Below are 18,515 nucleotides of genomic sequence, written 5' to 3' on the forward strand. Positions count from 1 at the left end.
GGGTGGGCTCTCAGCAGGAGGGGCTCTTAAGATAAGGAAGGAGCTGCAACCACTGAGTCCCAAGATAAGGAATGGGGACTCAATGAAGGCTAAATTGTCATGACTATAGAAATGCTAACTAGGTGAAAAGTCACGAGAGGAAGAGGAGGCATCTTCAATCTTCATCCTGAAGACCCCCGCCCAAGACCACCAGGAGCCACTGCACAGGCGCAATGGGGAGGGACTTGGGGTGGGATTTATGTTAATGATTTCTCAAAACTAATTGTAATATCTCTCCCTATTCTCGGGATTATAATGAATATGTAAACGCTTTACGCTATAGAAAGGAGCTGCTTTTCGCTCCAAGGGGTGCACGCTTGTGGAGGAGCGATCCCCCGTGCACCCAGTGCTGCAATAAAGAATGCCTGCTTTCTAATACTCTGATTCTGAGTCTTAGAGAGTTCTTCCTTGACCGGCTTTTCAGTATCAGTTTTTGGCGACCCAGATGGGACTCTGCTTCTGAAGCTCGACAGACCCTGGGATCACGGAACCTCAGCCAGCACCGGGGATTTCTCGGAGAGGAGCCCTGATCCCTGGACTGGAGGGCTGGAAGCAAGAACTTCAAATTTTAAGTAAGGCATTCTTTGCAATTTATTTTATGGTTTGGGAAATTTTGGTTTTCTATTCGTAAGTCACAGGCGCATAGCCATGCAGGATAGACGTGGGAAAGTACCCATGAAAAGAAGGGATAAATCTCCCTGGATACAAAAGAAGGAATAAGTCTACCTGGATTGAATATTGTGGCATATGCTTTGGTGTATTTGGTGTAACTTTGTATGCTATATACATCTGTTTGCCTAAAAAGCAAACAGCTGCCGCGGAACAATTACCTTGAGTTCTCAACCTGTATGATTGTGTGAATTGTGTGTGAGTGTGTGAGATGTACGATTAAGTACGAAGTGAGTGCGGAGTCCAGATCCGCAGTTCTGTTATCCCGCGAGGGGTACAGCCGGAGAAGGACAAAGTGATTGATAATTAATATAAATATTGTACTTTTACGCGTATATTTCTGCTGCTATTTTGTGCACATATATTTTGCTGCTATTTTATATTTTATATATATAATGGGGACTGGGAGTTCTACCAGTGGAATATTAAAAAAATCATCTTTAGGGTGCATTTTACAACATTGGAGACAAATTGGAGGCCCTCCTGGAGGGTCTCCTAAATGGGAAGATTTGATAAAATATTGTAATCAGTGGTGGCATTTATACAAGCTAGGCAAAGGGGAAAAGTGGCCAGTGAACGGGACTTTGAATTATGATACACCATTTCTGAGGCAGGAAGGAAAATGGGATGAAGTAATGTATGCTGATACGTTTTTCACATTGCGGCAACATCCAAGAGTGGCAGAAAAAGTGTGGAATTAATCTTGCCCCAGCAGATCCTCTTGTTCTGGCAACAGAAAAAGATAGAAAGGGTAAGACAGCATTAAAGAGGTGCTGCTCTGCTTGTAGTATAGGGCAGAGTTGTTTAAAATTGACATGGGATAAAATAGAGGAAGATTCAGAGATGTTGACTGCACCAGGATTGCAAATGACAGGCAGGAGAGATGAAGTGATGCAGAGAAAAGATGAAGGAGATAGTGAAGAAGCGGGAGTAGTGGAAGTGGAGGCAGGGAGTTTTACGCCTATTTCGGAAAGGACTCGGAGCAGACAAAAACCGAGTTTGCAAGCCCCCTTATGGCAAGCAGTCGGGAATGATGGTCCAGTTTTTGTAGAAGTCCTGTTTTCAATTGCTGATCTGAATAATTGGAAAATAGCTGCTGAAAGTTACAGGGACAATCCAGAAAAGGTTGCAAGTGCATTTGAAATGATGATTAAAACTCAGAACCCAGATTGGCAGGACATAGAAGCAATATTACAAGTATTGTTTGACAGTACCGAACGAGGTATGATTCAGAGGGCATTATGAACACACTTGCAAGCTCAAATAGCCTCAGACACATTACAGGGGCGAGTGGAACAGCACTTCCCCTCGGAAGATCCAAATTGGAATCCTAACAATACAGATGATAGGGAGATGATCGGGCGTTATCAGAAGTCAGTCCTATTCGGAATACGAAATGCTACTCCAAAAGCTGTTAATTGGTCTAAGTTATATGAGATCAAACAGGATAGAGATGAATCTCCAACGGACTTTTTAAATCGACTCAAAGAAGCAGTTAGGAAATACACCATCTTAGACATTGTGTCAGAAGAAGGAACGGGACAGCTAGCCTCTTTGTTTATTGGGCAGGCATCAGATGACATCAGGCGGAAGTTACAGAAACTGCAGGGAGCGGAATCTAGGGATTTAGGAAAAATGCTGGATGTTGGTTGGATGGTATATCGAAACAGGGAAGAGGAGAAAAAGAGGACTAATACTAAATTAGTAGCAGTTTTAGAGGATATTCGAAAAGACAGAGGAAATTTTGGGTTTGGAGGAAATACGAGAGGTGGAATGCGGGGTAGAGGAAAAGGACAAGGAGTGCCAAATCCAACTGTGGGCCAAAATCAGTGTGCTTACTGTAAAAAGGATGATCATTGGAAAAGACAGTGTCCATTTTTAGCAAGAAATAAGGAGGTGGCGCCCATTGTGGCACTAGAGGACTGAAGGGGACCAGAGCACTCTTCCCCAGCAGAGCCTCTGGTTACAATCAAGCTGGGAAATGAGGAGATGGAATGCTTTGTGGATACAGGGGTGACCTTCTCGGTTTTAAATACAAAGAGGCATGAATTAGGATCAAATATGGTAAAAGTTGTTGGTGCAACAGGGAAGGCAGAACAGAGACCATTTTTTAAACCACTAAGATTTAAAATTGGAAAACAATGGGTAACTCATGAATTCCTTTACCTACCAGGAGCTCCGAAACCTCTAATAGGTCGAGACCTATTAGAAAAATTAGAAGCCCAAATTAAATTTAAGGGCGGGGATGTAGAAATATTCATACCAGAATTTAAATATGTCCAGGCTTCAATATTTTTGTTACAGGAGGACAAATTGGATAAAGAAAAAATACCAAAAGAAATAGAAGAAGCAGTAATCCCTCTTGTTTAGGCTGGAGAGGTACCGGGGAGATCCCGGAAGGCTTTAAAACCAGATTCGACACCAGTAAGATTGAAACAGTATCCCTTGAAAATTGAGGCTAGGTTGGGATTGTTACCTCTCATACAAAATTTCTTAAAATATGGTTTATTAAGAGAATGTGAATCTAAATATAATACCCCCATTCTGCCAGTTAAGAAATCAGATGGAAAGACATATAGGATGGTTCAGGACTTAAGAGCCATCAATCAAATAGTACAGGATATTCATCCAGTTGTAGCAAATCCCTATACTCTGCTCACCACATTGACAGATAAACAAGGATGGTTTATTGTATTAGATTTAAAAGATGCCTTTTTCTGCATTTCCGTGGCCCCAGAAAGCCAAGATTTATTTGCCTTTGAATGGGAAAACCCAGAAACAGGGAGAAAGACTCAGTATACTTGGACAGTACTTCCACAAGGATTTAAGAATAGCCCAACGATTTTTGGAAACCAGCTCGCTAAAGAACTTGAAATTTGGCGATTGGAAGATCAAGAGGGTATTGTTCTTCAATATGTGGATGATATTCTATTAGCAGGGAACACCAAGGAGGAATGTTTGCAGTTGACAATCAGCCTTTTGAATTTCTTGGGGATGAGTGGTTACCGGATATCGTGGGAAAAAGACAAGATTGCCCAAGAGAATGTAATGTATTTGGGTTTTGAAATTTTTAAAGGACACCAACAGCTGTCAGCTGAGAGGAAAGAAGCCATCTGTCAACTACCGGAACCCAAAACCCTTCAGGAACTGCAGACTTTTCTTGGAATGACTGGTTGGTGCCGTTTATGGATTGATAATTATGGACTGATGGTAAAACCACTCTATGAAATATTGAAAGCTTCTGCTGATTCTTGTTTAACATGGACTGAGGATGGGAGAAAGTCCTTCAAGGAGTTAAAACAGTCACTGTTAAAGGCACCAGCACTGGCATTGCCAAATATTGAAAAGCCTTTTGAACTGTTTGTCCATGAGAAGAAAGGAATAGCCCTGGGAGTGTTGGCACAATTTCTCAGGCCCTTACGCCAGGCAGGCGGTTGCATACTTCTCTGAACAATTGGACACTGCAAGTCAAGGATGGCCAGGATGTCTGAGGGCAGTGGCAGCAACAGTGATGTTAATCCAAGAGGCCCAGAAGTTCACATAACAGTGTATGTACCTCACATGGTAATTACAGTTTTGGAACAAAAGGGAAATCATTGGCTGTCTCCAAGCAGAATGATCAAATATCAGGCTGTCTTGTTAGATCAAGATGACATTAAATTAAAAACAACAGCCATACTGAATCCTGCAACTTTCTTGTCTGCTGAGCAAAATGAGAGGGAAGACTTAGAGCATGACTGTTTACGAACAATTGAGGAAGTGTATGCCAGCAGAACAGATTTAAAGGATACACCTTTACTAAACCCTGATTTAGAACTATATACAGATGGAAGCAGTTTTGTTATGAGTGGACAACGTGTGTCTGGATATGCGGTGACTACTATGACTGATGTTGTAGAAGCTAAATCATTGTCACCAAATGTATCCGCTGAAAAGGCTGAATTAATTGCCTTGACTAGAGCATTAGAATTAAGCAGAGAGAAGGTGGCGAACATTTGGACTGATTCAAAATATGTGTTTGGAGTAGTTCATGCCCATGGGGCTATATGGAAAGAACAAGGACTTTTAACCTCAAAGGGAACTACAATCAAACACAAGGAAGAAGTCTTAAAACTTCTTGAAAGCGTACAATTGCCTACTGAAGTTGCTGTGATGTATTGTAAGGTCCATCAAGCAGGAGACAGTGAACAACAGCGTGGAAATATATTGGCTGATGAGGCTGCTAAACGGGCTGCACAAAAAGGCATCCTAACAGAGGTTCAGGTGTTAGTTCCAGAACGTCAGTTACATTTACCTGAACAACCGAACTATGACAAACAAGATTTAAAATTAATTGAAAAACTAGAGGCTGAAAAAAAAGAAAATGCGTGGGCTGTGACATCTTCAGGCCTAATAGTGATTCCGTATACCTTGCTAAATGAAGTAATAAGAAAAGAACACAATTCTGTTCATTGGGGAACTGAGAATCTTTTGAAACATATACAAAAATCTATAATTGGCCAAAATATGGTGGAAAGGGTAAGATCAGTTACTGAGAGGTGTGAGGTATGTTGTAACAACAATCCCAAAACTCAGAACAGGATTCACTTTGGAAAAGTAACAGAAGGGGGAGCTCCAGGTGAGTATTGGCAAATTGACTTTACTGAGTTACCCAGAAAAAGAAGCTTAAAATATTTACTAGTGTTGGTAGATACCTACACTGGGTGGCCAGAAGCTTTCCCTTGCCGCACCAACAAAGCACAAGAAGTAGTAAAGATATTATTGAAGGAGAGAAGGAGATAATTCCCAGGTTTGGAATCCCAATAGGAATGTCATCTGATAGGGGTCCTCATTTCATAGCAACCATCATTTTAGGAGTATCAAGGGTATTGAATATTACTTGGGATCTGCATATCCCCTACCGACCACAAGCAAGTGGTAAAGTGGAAAGAATGAATTACAGTCTTAAGTTGCAAATAAGCAAATTGTGTCAGGAAACATCAATGGATTGGGTACAGGTTCTGCCTCTGGCTTTGTTGCGAATAAGGGTGCAGCCAAAGGTAAACAACGGCTGAGCCCATATGAACTTCTTTATGGGTGGCCGTATCAAATCCCAGGTTTGCCTTGGGAAATGAAAATCCAGTGGGAGAATGATGTATCCAATTACATAATTCTCTTAGGAAAAGTTATACAGGAAGTAAATAAATCTGTGGTAAAGAAAAAAATCTTTAATGATTCACCAGCTCATTCCTTCCAGCCAGGGGATTGGGTCTATCTCAAATCTTGGACATCTGAGCCACTGCAGGAAAAATGGAAAGAACCATATCAGATTTTGCTGACAACATTCACTGGTGTTAAATTAAATGGCAAGGACCCCTGGATACACTTTTCACGAATTAAGAAAGCTCCTACGCCATGGACATCCCAGGAGAAAGCCCCTCTAAAGCTCCGACTCAAAAGGCAGTAACCATTTTGTTGTCACAGCTGATAATTTATCAAAAAGATGCTTTACAGAGCTTCGGGACTCAGTGGGATGATAATACCACATTTTGGGGTTCTGGCAACCATATCTTCTGATAGAGGCCAAAAGAGACTTGGACTAGATTTATTATTTGCTAAGGAAGGGGGGTTATGTAGAGTTATTAATAAACATTGTTATACTTATGTCAATTAGGACAAAAGAATTGAAAAGGATTTATCTCAAATTTGGAAACAGACAAAGATTTCACATGAAGTAGCCCAAGATAATACATCCTAAGGGTTTTCTGAGATTTGGGAGAACTCACATCTTAGTTGCCGAACTTTGCCTGGTTAAAACAGCTTTTTATAATTGCTGTGCTATTGATTATAGTTATTTTTCTTTTTCCAATATTCATTAGATGTTTTTAAGTGATGTCAAAACACTGGGGACATTTATGTAAATTGGAAAAAACATCAGCTTAGACATAAGCTCGAATCAAATAACTATTTTAGCAAGATGGTAGATAAAGAATCACTATAGTAGTAAAAGAATTTATTACTAGGAAAAGAAAGGGGGGAACTGAAGTGAGGAACCTTAACAAAATGGATGCAAGTAAGAGAGACACAGGTCAGGCAGGATAATGCAATAAAAGGGTGGGCTCTCAGCAGGAGGGGCTCTTAAGATAAGGAAGGAGCTGCAACCACTGAGTCCCAAGATAAGGAATGGGGACTCAATGAAGGCTAAGTTGTCATGACTATAGAATGCTAACTAGGTGAAAAGTCACGAGAGGAAGAGGAGGCATCTTCAATCTTCATCCTGAAGACCCCCGCCCAAGACCACCAGGAGCCACTGCACAGGCGCAATGGGGAGGGACTTGGGGTGGGATTTATGTTAATGATTTCTCAAAACTAATTGTAATATCTCTCCCTATTCTCGGGATTATAATGAATATGTAAACGCTTTACGCTATAGAAAGGAGCTGCTTTTCGCTCCAAGGGGTGCACGCTTGTGGAGGAGCGATCCCCCGTGCACCCAGTGCTGCAATAAAGAATGCCTGCTTTCTAATACTCTGATTCTGAGTCTTAGAGAGTTCTTCCTTGACCAGCTTTTCAGTATCATCTTTACTCTCACAATTCTTGCTCTCCTGCAACTATGTTAACTGACTGGACAGTTCTGACTACAAAGGTGTTCAGTGGGAGGTGCCCAAGAGAAAGCACAGACATCATTCATGCATCATGCAAAAGGACAGCATGGATGAACAAGGAGCTCCTGGACAAGCTCAAACACAAAAAGGAAGCTAATAGAGGTTTGAAGCAAGGACAGGTAGCTTGGGAGGAGTACAGAAAAACTGTCCAAGCAGCCAGGGATCAGTTTAGGAAGGCCAAAGCCCTGATAGAATTAAATCTGGCCAGGGACATCAAGGTCAACAAGAAAAGTTTCTATAGGTATATACACCGGGAATAAAAGGAAAACTAGGAAAGTGTGGGCCCTCTCCAGAAGGAAAGGGGAGACCTGGTTACCTGGGATAAGGAGGAGGCTGAGGCACTCAACATCTTTTTTGCCTCAGTCTTCACTGACAGGTGCTCCAGCCACACCACCCAAGTCACAGAAGGCAAAGGTGGGGACTGGGACAATGAAGAACCACCCACTGTAGGAGATCAGTTTTGATACCATCTAAGGATGGTCTCAATGAGTGCTTATGAGCAAAAAGCTGGTGTGCGTCCCTCAGGGATGAGGCACAGCACTCAGTGAGTGAAAGCTTTGGCTTTATGGAAAGCGGGGCTTCACCACAGTGCAAGCCCCCAGACACCAACACTGATCAAATGGGGACCCGATGCAGTGGAGCCCCACTCGGGAGTGAAGCTCAAGCGAAAACACCGCAGGGGTGGATAATAAAACTTGCACTGCTTAACATATCATACATACGCACTGTCCTGTTTTGCTCATTAGTGTACTTGCTGATGTAATGCAGGTACTGTTGTCTGAATTCTGGCTGTCACATTGACACCTGTGAAGGGGTATGTGCAGACGAGGGGGAAACGAACTATCCCAGCTTACCCTAACAAGGAGATCAGACATGCTTGGCACTCTACATACTCGGATGGGGGAAGTGAACTGTCTCGGGTTACTGTAACAAAGCCTTCTCATGCCCTACACATAGTGAGGCAGGCTGTCCCCCTGCAGCCCATGGAGGTCCACGATGGATGCACCTGAAGGAGGCTGTGACCCCATGGAGAGCCCACCCTGGAGCAGGCTCCTGGTAGGACCTGTGGAGAGAGGAGTCCACAATGGAGCAGGTTTGCTGACAGGACTTGTGACCCTGTGGGGATCCACCCTGGAGCAGTCTGTTCCTGAAGGACCCGTGTGAGGGACCCACGCTGGAGCAGTTCATGAAGGACTGTAGCCCATGGGAAGGGCCCACAGTGGAGAAGTTAATGGAGGACTGTCTCCTGCAGGAGGGACCCCATGCTGGAGCAGGAAGAGCGTGAGGAGGAAGGAGTGGCAGAGACAACACATGATGAGCAGACCACAGCCCCATTCCCCATCCCCCTGCAACGCTCAGGAGGAGGAGGTAGAGAAATAGGGAGTGAAGTTGAGCCCAGGAAGAAGGGAGGGGTGGGAGAAGATGTTTGATGATTTGTTCTTATTGCTTATTAATCCTACTCTGATTTGATTGGCAATACATTAATTTCCCCAAGTCAGGGCTGTTTTGGCCATGACAGTAATTGCTGAGTGATCTCCTTATCTTGACCCACAAGCAGCTTGGTGGGCACCTGTTGGCTAGCCAAGGTCAACCCACCACAACCATCCAAGTATTAGCTGATCTCTCACAGTTGCACCCCTTCCAAAGGGAAATAAAAACAAAAATACAGTTTAAAGTCAGACAGTCCATCACTGCATTTGAGCAAATGCAACTTGAACTATTTTTACTGCAAATAATAAAAAATAGTATTTGGAAGCACTGTCTTAAACACAGCTTCACACAGTTCTAATCTGTTTAAGACCTTTTTCTTATATGCAGGTTAACCACTCTTAATACTGTTAACAATAAAACATTACATTCAATCACTGAGATCAGTTCAGCTGACACATAGTAAGTAATATAGCCCATCCTTTGCTTTTCACGTCTTGATTTTTATTCTGTCTGATAAAAATGTAAGATATTGTATAGAAAATCTAAGAGTTAATACATTACTTATTCAGCAACCAAACATTATTCAACTTCCCAATTTATCTAAATATAGGTACACGAATCTCACACAAAGCTTTAACATATTTAGCATACCTGCTTTCTGAATGCTTTCATTACTGTAATTTCAACCTGAGCTATGAATATTAACAAGAATTATTTCTTCCTTCCTCCTCCCTGAAGTATGCATTTATTATCTAGTAGCCTGTGCCACCCCAGTTGTCAATATCTGCACAATATGTGTACTTAGTGATGCATCTGCATTCTCTGCAACGTCTTATTCCATCATCTTTTTCCAACAACTTGACTTCTCTTCAGGTTTGTTTGGATTTTTTTTTAAATATCCATTCCCAACTGCTCCAACCAATACAGAAGTTAAAAATTACTTGACAGACACCACAGAGGTATTTAGCAAGTCTAAATAAATTCAGTTATGATGTATTCAATAACAGGTCCAGTTGCTGAATAAGCAGTGTTACAGTTTATATAATCTTAAATTTACTATTGCCACAGCATATAGCTAGTTCCTCTAACCATGTTTATCAGTGATTAGAATCTTGTAAAAATATCAGAGGTAATCACTGTCATTCCTACATGAACACTTCGAAGTGCATTCACCCATGTTCAAATATGCTTATTAAACCAACAGACCTGCATCTTCATAGTTTAGTTTTGTACACAAAGATATGTTTATATTCATTAAAACATACACATTCAACCAGATTTAAAGATCAGCCAAGGCATGACCAATTAAAGGAATTCTAGAAAATAATGCACTGTTGATACTACTCAACAATACCTGAGGCTTACGGAGTTAACAGTTGCTACAAATCACTTGTGTTGTATGAACTAGTATTATGGACGTATACATGACATCTCATCAGTTGGTTGGCTTGCCAAGTATGACAGTCTTGAGGTTTTCAAGTTGTAGCAAATGGAACCCAGGCTTTCTACATTATCATGTTGTGACCTGCTGATCTAAAATAAATAGTACACATTTAACCTGTAGTGTCATTTCTCTGTTTGCACATGACATCACTATGTATTAGAAACTAACACCACCAAAACGTCTGCTTTTATTGCTGTTTTTCCCCATATTCCTTCAGTTCTCCCTCTTTTAAATTATTTTTTATCATTAGGTAACAGTGGATTCACCTTTTAATTCAGAACATCCAATTTCAAGGAACTTGAAATTATAGCTTATGATTATTTAAGTAATGGGCAAACATGTATAAGGACTGCCATACATAAGGACATACAGATCTGCATAATCCTTGCAGTATTTTCACATAAAAGGGTTAGCTTCTTGTTAACTTGGAATGGGATAAGCAGATTCAATTTCCAGTAACATTACTTACTTCCTTCCCTCAGCTTTTTTAATTCCTCTATTATATCACTATACACACAGGATAAAAGCTCCTCTTGGGATTTTGTTCCATCCAAATAAACTAAGACAGACAAAAGAAAAAGCTTTTGTGAGTTCTATGCCAGTTATCTGTAATAGCAATTGGCGAAGTTTTCAATATTCCTATCGGTGCCATCACAAGAGATGAAAAATAAAACCAAGAACAGTACTTCCCTTTTCTTCTTTCCTAAAATCATTTTACACATTAAAAAAATAACATAATTGAAAAGTATTCTAGTTAAGAATTAATTTATAATTTTTTGTGCTATAAAAGTGTCCATAAGGGTAGTGGTATTAACATTGGGACAGTAGAGCAGAAAGGTTCCTATGCAGTGGAAGACCTCAGGTTCTTCTTCAGCTTCAGGGTTTGAGCAAGTGAAGGATGGACACTGCAGTTCCCATTCTTACTGCACAGTAAGAAGCGGTGTGCTGGTGAAGCAGCCACCTAACCTCCCTTTCCTCTGGCCCCCACTCCAGAAGCAGGCAGTCCAAGAGCTGTACAAATGTGAACATCACACAAGCTTGTGGCAGCATCCCAGAAGCTGATGACTGTAGTGTGTACAGTCAGCACCCAGGGAGTGTCTTCAGCTTATTACAGGACTTCAACCAGGATTTCAATTCTGTTCTGAAGAATTCTGCCAGCACATCAGCTATCATCTCAGAAGCTTCCTATTTAGCCATATGCATGTATGCACGCACGCACACACAAACTAACTTGTTAAACAGACTTAATTAGTGATCAGAACATTTCTATTTTTTAACTTCATAATTTTCATTATTAAGAAACCCAGAACTCTATAGACTTGAAAAATAAGCCAACAAAAGGTCCAAACCTACTGTCCAAGTGCCACAAAAATGTGAAGAAAATTTTATCCTATTCAAAAAACTCACAACCCAACAAAAACTGCACTGCTGCCACACTTCAGCATTTTATAAGTTTAAGATTGAGGATACCATACCAATGTTACTTGCATTTTCTTCCAATTCACTTTTGTATTTCAGATACATAGGCCACACGTGTCCATCGAAGTACCCCGGTGTATCTGCTGGCTGATAGACTCTGGTGCTACATAAAAATATGTTTGCTTTCTCATACAAGTTTTACATTTTCCTCTAGTGTCAGCTGGTTTAATAAGAGCATCTATCCAAAATTAAAAAGACTGGCAGGCTGCGTAATGTTTGAATATAATCTGTGATATGAACTGTTGCTGACTTACCTATTTCTGCCAATACGCTACATTTAAGATAAGGTAAAAGTCTGGGTTTTTGTTAATTGAAAAAGATACTACACATAAATTAAGTGGTATTGAAAGCATTACCAAAACAAATTACTTTTTTTTTTATTGGGCATACACATTTCTCAAGTTTTAAATGACTAGTGGTTTTGTCTAGTCACTTCCAGCTAAAGTCCTTTAAAGGTGAGTCTAGTGAGAAACCAACAAAATAGAATCAACCAAAGCCAGTTGAATATAGGATTTCTTTACTCAGCCAGCAGATTCTGACTTTGTGCACATGTATTGCTTTAAATTTGGAAGCAAGTCAGACACTGGCTCAATAATCTAAATCGGATACACAGTACAACTAATGCACAGTTTAAACAGAGTGTACACTAAACCCACAAACGAACATTGTTACCTTAACCAAGTATTAAACCAAGGATAAGACTGCTTAGTATTTTTTTAATTGTTTCTCATTTTAAACATGGTTTAATTTCAATATGCAGTCAGTAATCTAAATAATTTATCTGGACAACAAATTCTCTTTTCAGTGCTTCTAAAGCATTTTAACACTTTGATATACCTGTGCTCTAAAACGCAAAAAAAACCCAAACCAAAAACAACCCACCCCCCCACCTCTGCATGCTTTTGTTATTGTCAGTTAAATACCCACATAGTCTTCCCTGGGAATCACAGAGGACAGATGATCTTAATAGCTTACATTTGCACTGAAGAAAAACTAGTACAAAAGAACCACTTCACATTAGGGTGTACAGTGACCCTCAGCAAGCAATAAATGAATATCTTACCTCCTTCTCCTTTTGCACTCTTCATAAGGAAGGGTCAAAAAATATCTTCTATTCCATAGTTCATTAAGCGGCCTATAATAATAACATATTTAGTTGCCTCTTCCTTTTTAGGGCAGCTTTTAATATACCAGGTTACATATTACTGCTTACTCATAATTGTATAGCAGAAAGCCTTCAACAATCAAAATATAAACATCCGTATTTTTCACATTGTCACATGTATTCTGTGGCTCTTCTGTCACAACACCTGAACTTGCTGGGCTTTTCATCCAATTGCGAATCCTTTTCACCATTTCGTCCATATAGAGGGCATCAAGTACTACATGAAAACAGAAAGTTAGGCACCCTTTAATGACCAAGAATAATAAAAAAAGCCTTTAAGTACCCCTAGGTTAATCAGTAAGAATCAAATAATCTACATACAAGTCTAAATGAAAGGGAACAGGATTACCCAAAAAAGTCAGTCTCATGCATAAAAGTAGTTCCATGTTTGCAACTGATGATACCCTGAAACTAAAGCTTTCCCCAGGATTGGGGTATTTCTGGTGGGTGTGGTCTCTCTGAACTCTGTGGCACCAAAAAGTGTGTGACCTTATTTCACAGCCTTTCCCTAACAGTCCCTGCAGTTTCTATTCCACAAAACTTGTAAAAACTTATTTACCCCAAGATCTCCATCCTCCTGTCAATTGTCACTGACACAGGTGAAGGGACTGGGTGCTCAAAATTTTTTACTTTTTGTTTTTATTGGGGACAGATCGATTGAAAGGAGGATGGCATACAAAGCAACACAGCACAATGTAGCACCTGGTTTTGTCTGTAGACATGCAAGAACATATTAAGTAAGTACTGAATGGTAGAGAGAAGGCAGCCTTTGGATCATGTAACAGCAAACACATTTTAGAGGAGCTTTTAAGAGCAGCATTAAACCCAGATATTTGAACCAGCATGTCAAACTTATCCCTTCAGTTTCACATTCCAGTTTCATGAAGTCTAGAAGTTAAGCCAAAGACTGCATAGATGATAAGAGTCAGTCTTCAGATACAATTTAAGGTTTTGGCCAATGTTTCGAGTAATACATTTTGGAATCACCAAGTATCAACAGAGATAATAAGCAACTGTTCACAACTAGATAGGACATGAACCAAAGCACTGGCCTAAAGTGGATCTGGATCTAGAAGTTTATAAGACTAAATTAGCTTCTTCAAAACTTTTGGTCTCTATGTGAGATCTGACATGAAATAAAGGTGTGAGGATCAGACTCAAGTTTTGGCTGATTTGGAACATGACAATGAAAGAGACTCAATAGTGATATCGCATGAGTTCATTACCAAAGTGAAAAAAGAATCCATCATTACATAAAGTGATGGTTAAGCTTATACCAGTGCTGCAAGCCAAGACTTTTAACTGAACAGTACCATTTCCTACTGCGCTAGACGCAACTGTAGAAGTAGAGGAAAAGATTAAAAAGGGAAAAGGAAAGGTGAAGCACTAGCTTGTGCTATTTACAAGTTCAGCAGGTTTTCTTATTTATCTCAGTGAGCTGAAAGAAACTGAGCAAAGGATTGCTCTGGAACAATCATTTGTTTACTGCCTTGCTCAGAAAGGGAAGAAGGGCAGGAGGTGGAGGGGAAGAAGTTTAGAAGTTCAGCATAACAGGATTTCAGCACAATGTTCAAAAACAACACATCAAAGTAACTGACCATCGTACAGCTTAAATCCACGTTCATCTGTTTCTACTTCAGACTCTGGCTGAAGGGGAAAAAAATTTAGTATTTTCAACACTGCTTTTATGACCACTGTCACATATATATATACACTCTGCAGTTACAAATACAAGGGTTATACACTTTTGTATCCCGATTGATTAAATTTATCTTCAAAACTAAACTGCTGTATACAAGTGTTAATATATAGTACAAACACTTTATTTAATCTAGAACAACAAATTCCCCAAATCATTTCTCTTAAGGTCATTAGAGCTTTACTTCAGAAGTAAGAGTTCCTTCACCCTCCTTAACAAACAACTCCAACATCAATGCAAAAGTTGGTCTTCTGTTTTGATTTGGCAGACAAAGAACTACCTATTGCTGTATGGGTGTAGGGTTAACACAATATCATTAACTTCGTTAGCACAAAGTATCTTGAAAAATGCATCCAAGATGCAACTGTTCCTTATCTTAAAAGGGTATCAAAGACAGTAAACTTCTTTTTGCTGAGTATGCTCAGTGGTTTTGGCCACTGAAAGTTCCATTACCCCAGTGCTCATTTTATTTCTCTTTTTCAGGAAGGTAACATTACCAGCATCAATTTTAAAAGTTTATCAATAGAAGAACTGAAAAGAGAAGAAATTATACTAAGTCTACTCAAGCCTACTTTTACCTATCAGGTCTTTCCGTCAGTACTGTTACCTTAAAGAAGTCATCTTGAGAGATTATATCACAGTTGGGAAGCCTTTTCTTAAGCTTTTTTGCCAGCGTTGTTTTCCCCCCATTTGTTACACTGAGTTAGAAAACACAGTAAAAACTGCATCAAGACAAAAATCAGTATTTTAAAAATATACACAAGCTCCACACACATTTCTATATAGTTAGACACAAAGACACAATCCAACACACACACCCCGCCCCAAGTTTATTCACATTAAATACTATCTCTAGAAGGTTTCTGGCAGGTTCCAACAGCTTTCAGACAGTAAATCTAGCAGTGCCAAGAAAGAGGTTAGAGAAAGGTGGTATCTGAGATCTCCAACAGAGATGGAACAATTTCTTATGAGTTACATGCCATAAAATGAGACAATTATGTTGTATTTGTAATCTATTTTCAAAAAATATCCATTCAGAAACAGAAATCACATGACTTCATTCTGAAAGGAAGACCAGTCTTAAGCTATAGAGGAAATTTAATTTGCTAGTACTTACCCTCCAAGGCCAATAACCAATGCTTTCATAGTTTGTTTTCTCCTCAGTTCTTCCTCTTCACTGTCAAAAATAGTAGCCAGTGAAAACTCTTAATTCAGCAACAGGGAAAGCAGCTGTTGTATTAAGAAATACCAATTATAGATAAGACATTTTCTGTCCGTTTAGCAAAGCTACTGTCAGAACCTCAACTGCTTGTTCTAATGCTAACAAAAAACCTGTAACATACATGCCCCATCACAGATTTCAATGCATTTTACCTTAGACAGTATTTTAATCACTCAGAGATCCAGTTCTACCAATATTAATACCACAGAGGTCCCTGAAGAAAAGCACAATCGGTACCACAAGCATTAATGGTGTAAAAAAGACTAGGTAAACAGAAGCTGTGGTGGCGAAACAAAAACCTTAAAAAAGAAACAAGTGACATGCTGAGGAGAAAGATGTTTTTAAAAATTCATTAAGGGTTATAACAAAAAGTATGTTCAAAGACTCTTCTATGAATCTGGTCTCAGCAGTGTAAGAATTCACCACTACCTTGTTGTGAGAGTTAACAGCACAGACCATACAAGTGCTTCTCCTCTGCTCCACCACAGATAATATGGAGTCATTAAAACGACTGTAAAGGCAGTTTAAGCCATCCTAGCTGACTTAGCACTGAGAAGGACTAGGTAGCACTTGATCTTCTCCAGAAAAGATCAAAGACTGAGACTCTGAAAGAGGTTACATTTGCCCACCCAAATCCCTGTTGCTTCTAAGAAACCAACCCAGAGGCTCTGGCTGGCTGAACACCTTCAGTGGTCAGAGTGGCCAGAAGACAAATCCTGCCTTTCCCCAGAACATTCTTCTAGAGCAGGTGTCTGCAGAGTCCATAGTGAACTATACTGGAAAACTACTCCAGCTAAAAAACAGTTCTGCAAAGGAGAAGGAAGGGGAAGAACATTAGCGTTTGGCTGAACAAACTCTCTCCAGTTTACCATCCAGTTACCCCTGCCTGCAAAGGTGTGGTGTAGCAGGACAGGCAGTACTGGGGCTGCTTCTCTTGGCAGCAGCACTAGTCTACAGTGTTTGTCAAACATTGCTTTCTATGAGCACACATCAATTAATAACTATTTAACCACATGCAAACACCCTGTTTTTCACCTACTCTGCCCTCCTAGGTCACACTTAAGGATGTAAGGCCTCTGCCACCTAAGACGTGAAAGGACTGAGCAGCTGAGCAACATTGTCTCCCCTCCGCCACAAACAAGTATTCTGTACTATACTAGAAAAAATACTGTTACAGAGCACCAGTATGAAAGTAAAATCACACTATTTCTGTGAAACAAAGTGTTAGACATACACAGAGTCTGACATAGTAACATCCTTTTGCATTTGTTGCAATGACTGGAAGTTCAACTATTTCACAGGCCTATGATGTGATCATTGCATGGTTGCTTTATACATTTTTTCTGCTAAAAAAAAAAAAAAAAGACATTCTGACTAGTCCAAATCATCACCAGTATACAGTCATTGCTCCGCAATAGTGCTGCACACCTACAGTAGTTGGCACTGGCAAGTTTTATAAGTTAGCATATGGAGGTTTTCTAAGAATGCTGTAATTCTCAAGTTCAGTGATGCATTGCATGTTTATGGTATTGGCTATCTATTCAGAGTGCAAACACATGATCTGTTCTCAGGAAGTGATGATAGCCAGTCCATTAGAAAAAAGATAAAAAAAAAACTCTTTTCTTAGAATCATCAGTAAGGTTTGTGTTCCAGAGGATTAGCCTTTGTCTCACAAAAAATGCTATGCAACAAACTAAATAACATCTGGACACACATCCTGAACTTTGGACTCTAATTTGCATCACTGTCTACATGAAAGTCAATTTCAGTTTAAGGCAAAAAACACCAGGATGAAAAAACCCAACTCTTCCTCCCCCCAGAGTAACGTATGACAGAAACTGCAAAGGCAGATTTGTCACCAATGTTGCAACACAGAAATCCTGAACAACTCTACCCAGGCTTGGTTTAGCATCTCCAAACAGAACATAAACCCATGATAACCTTAACATTGAATTACTATCACCTTATTTTTCACGGCATAGCGTGACAAAGCTCCAGCACGCAGTAACACCTTCCTTCTAGGCACCACCAGACCCGGGTAGGAAATGTCCGTCCCGGGCACCAAACCCACACACCAGGGCTGGCGGAGGGGCCCAGGGGAGCTCACGCCCAGCGCCACAGAGCCCCACACCTCTTCCAAGAGCTCCCAACGCTTCAGCCTCTCTGGGGTTCGCGTTTAACTTTAACCCCTGCTTGGAGACGCTGGGGGGACACCCAGAAGAAGCCGTCCCGGCCGAAGGGCTACCACTCCGGCGGAGCCCCCCACCTCTTACGCCCAGCTATGCAGCTGCCCGAGGCGCACCTACCACCAGGCCGGGGCAGCCCCCATGGGCACAAAGCTCCTGTCGTACGCTCGAGACGGGGCACGGGGCACCACGCAACCCGCCGGTGGAGCCGGGTGGCATCGAGCCGCGCAGGCACTCGTCTGCGCCCCTCGGGCCTCGCCGCCGCCGCCGCCAACCACTCGGTCGGGAGCGCCGCCGCTTCACGCGCCCCGCCCCGCCCCAGCCGCGCGCCCCCATTGGCCACCGCCTCCGGTCGCTCTTCCTTCCGCTCGCGCCTCCCGCAGCGGCACCCGCGGGGAAGCGGGGGAGGGAGGGAGTGGCCTCGGCGCGCGCGGGGATTGGCTGGGCCCAGCCTGGAGCTGGCGAAGCGCCTGAGGCAGCCGCTAGGGGGCGCTGCGCGTAGCACCCGCCCCTCTCTCCCCGCGTCCGTCCTTACTT

At 41.2% G+C, this 18,515-nt stretch overlaps 2 protein-coding genes across 7 annotated transcripts in view; both read right to left on the reverse strand.

Annotated features, from left to right (window-relative positions):
* The window catches only part of CARNMT1 (carnosine N-methyltransferase 1), a 36,216-nt gene extending 26,015 nt beyond the window's left edge, over positions 1-10,201 (reverse strand). Inside the window, exon 1 of the mRNA XM_074812544.1 lies at positions 10,138-10,201. The gene's annotated coding sequence lies outside the window, so the exon portion shown is untranslated. The remainder of the gene's footprint in view (positions 1-10,137) is intronic.
* Positions 9,022-18,290, reverse strand: NMRK1 (nicotinamide riboside kinase 1). 6 transcript variants are annotated; one of them, XM_074812547.1, is made up of 9 exons: positions 18,099-18,290; positions 15,688-15,747; positions 15,178-15,268; positions 14,470-14,518; positions 12,920-13,088; positions 12,770-12,841; positions 11,703-11,809; positions 10,697-10,786; positions 9,022-10,316 (listed from the first exon to the last, which is right to left on the reverse strand). In XM_074812547.1, the coding sequence occupies exons 1-9, from the start codon at positions 18,119-18,121 to the stop codon at positions 10,297-10,299; spliced, it is 681 nt and encodes a 226-aa protein (XP_074668648.1). In that variant the 5' UTR covers positions 18,122-18,290; the 3' UTR covers positions 9,022-10,296. The 6 variants fall into 6 exon arrangements, with proteins under 6 accessions (XP_074668648.1, XP_074668653.1, XP_074668649.1 ...); XM_074812552.1 differs by having other exon boundaries at positions 18,095-18,276; XM_074812548.1 differs by having other exon boundaries at positions 15,688-15,800; positions 18,099-18,251.
* Between the last annotated feature and the right edge of the window lie 225 nt (positions 18,291-18,515).

The sequence above is a fragment of the Strix aluco genome, chromosome Z (genome assembly GCF_031877795.1).
Source record: "Strix aluco isolate bStrAlu1 chromosome Z, bStrAlu1.hap1, whole genome shotgun sequence".
NCBI classification, from domain to species: Eukaryota; Metazoa; Chordata; class Aves; order Strigiformes; family Strigidae; genus Strix; species Strix aluco.

Excerpts from the sequence above, each read along its gene's own strand:
- NMRK1 (XM_074812547.1), bottom strand. The coding sequence starts at position 18,121 with ATGGGGGCTGCCCCGGCCTGGTG. Across the intron at positions 11,810-12,769 it reads GAGTGCAAAAGGAGAAGGAG|CACCAGAGTCTATCAGCCAG; the intron begins GTAAGATATTCA and ends ATTTTTATGTAG. Across the intron at positions 10,787-11,702 it reads AGAAAATGCAAGTAACATTG|TTTATTTGGATGGAACAAAA; the intron begins GTATGGTATCCT and ends TGTCTGTCTTAG.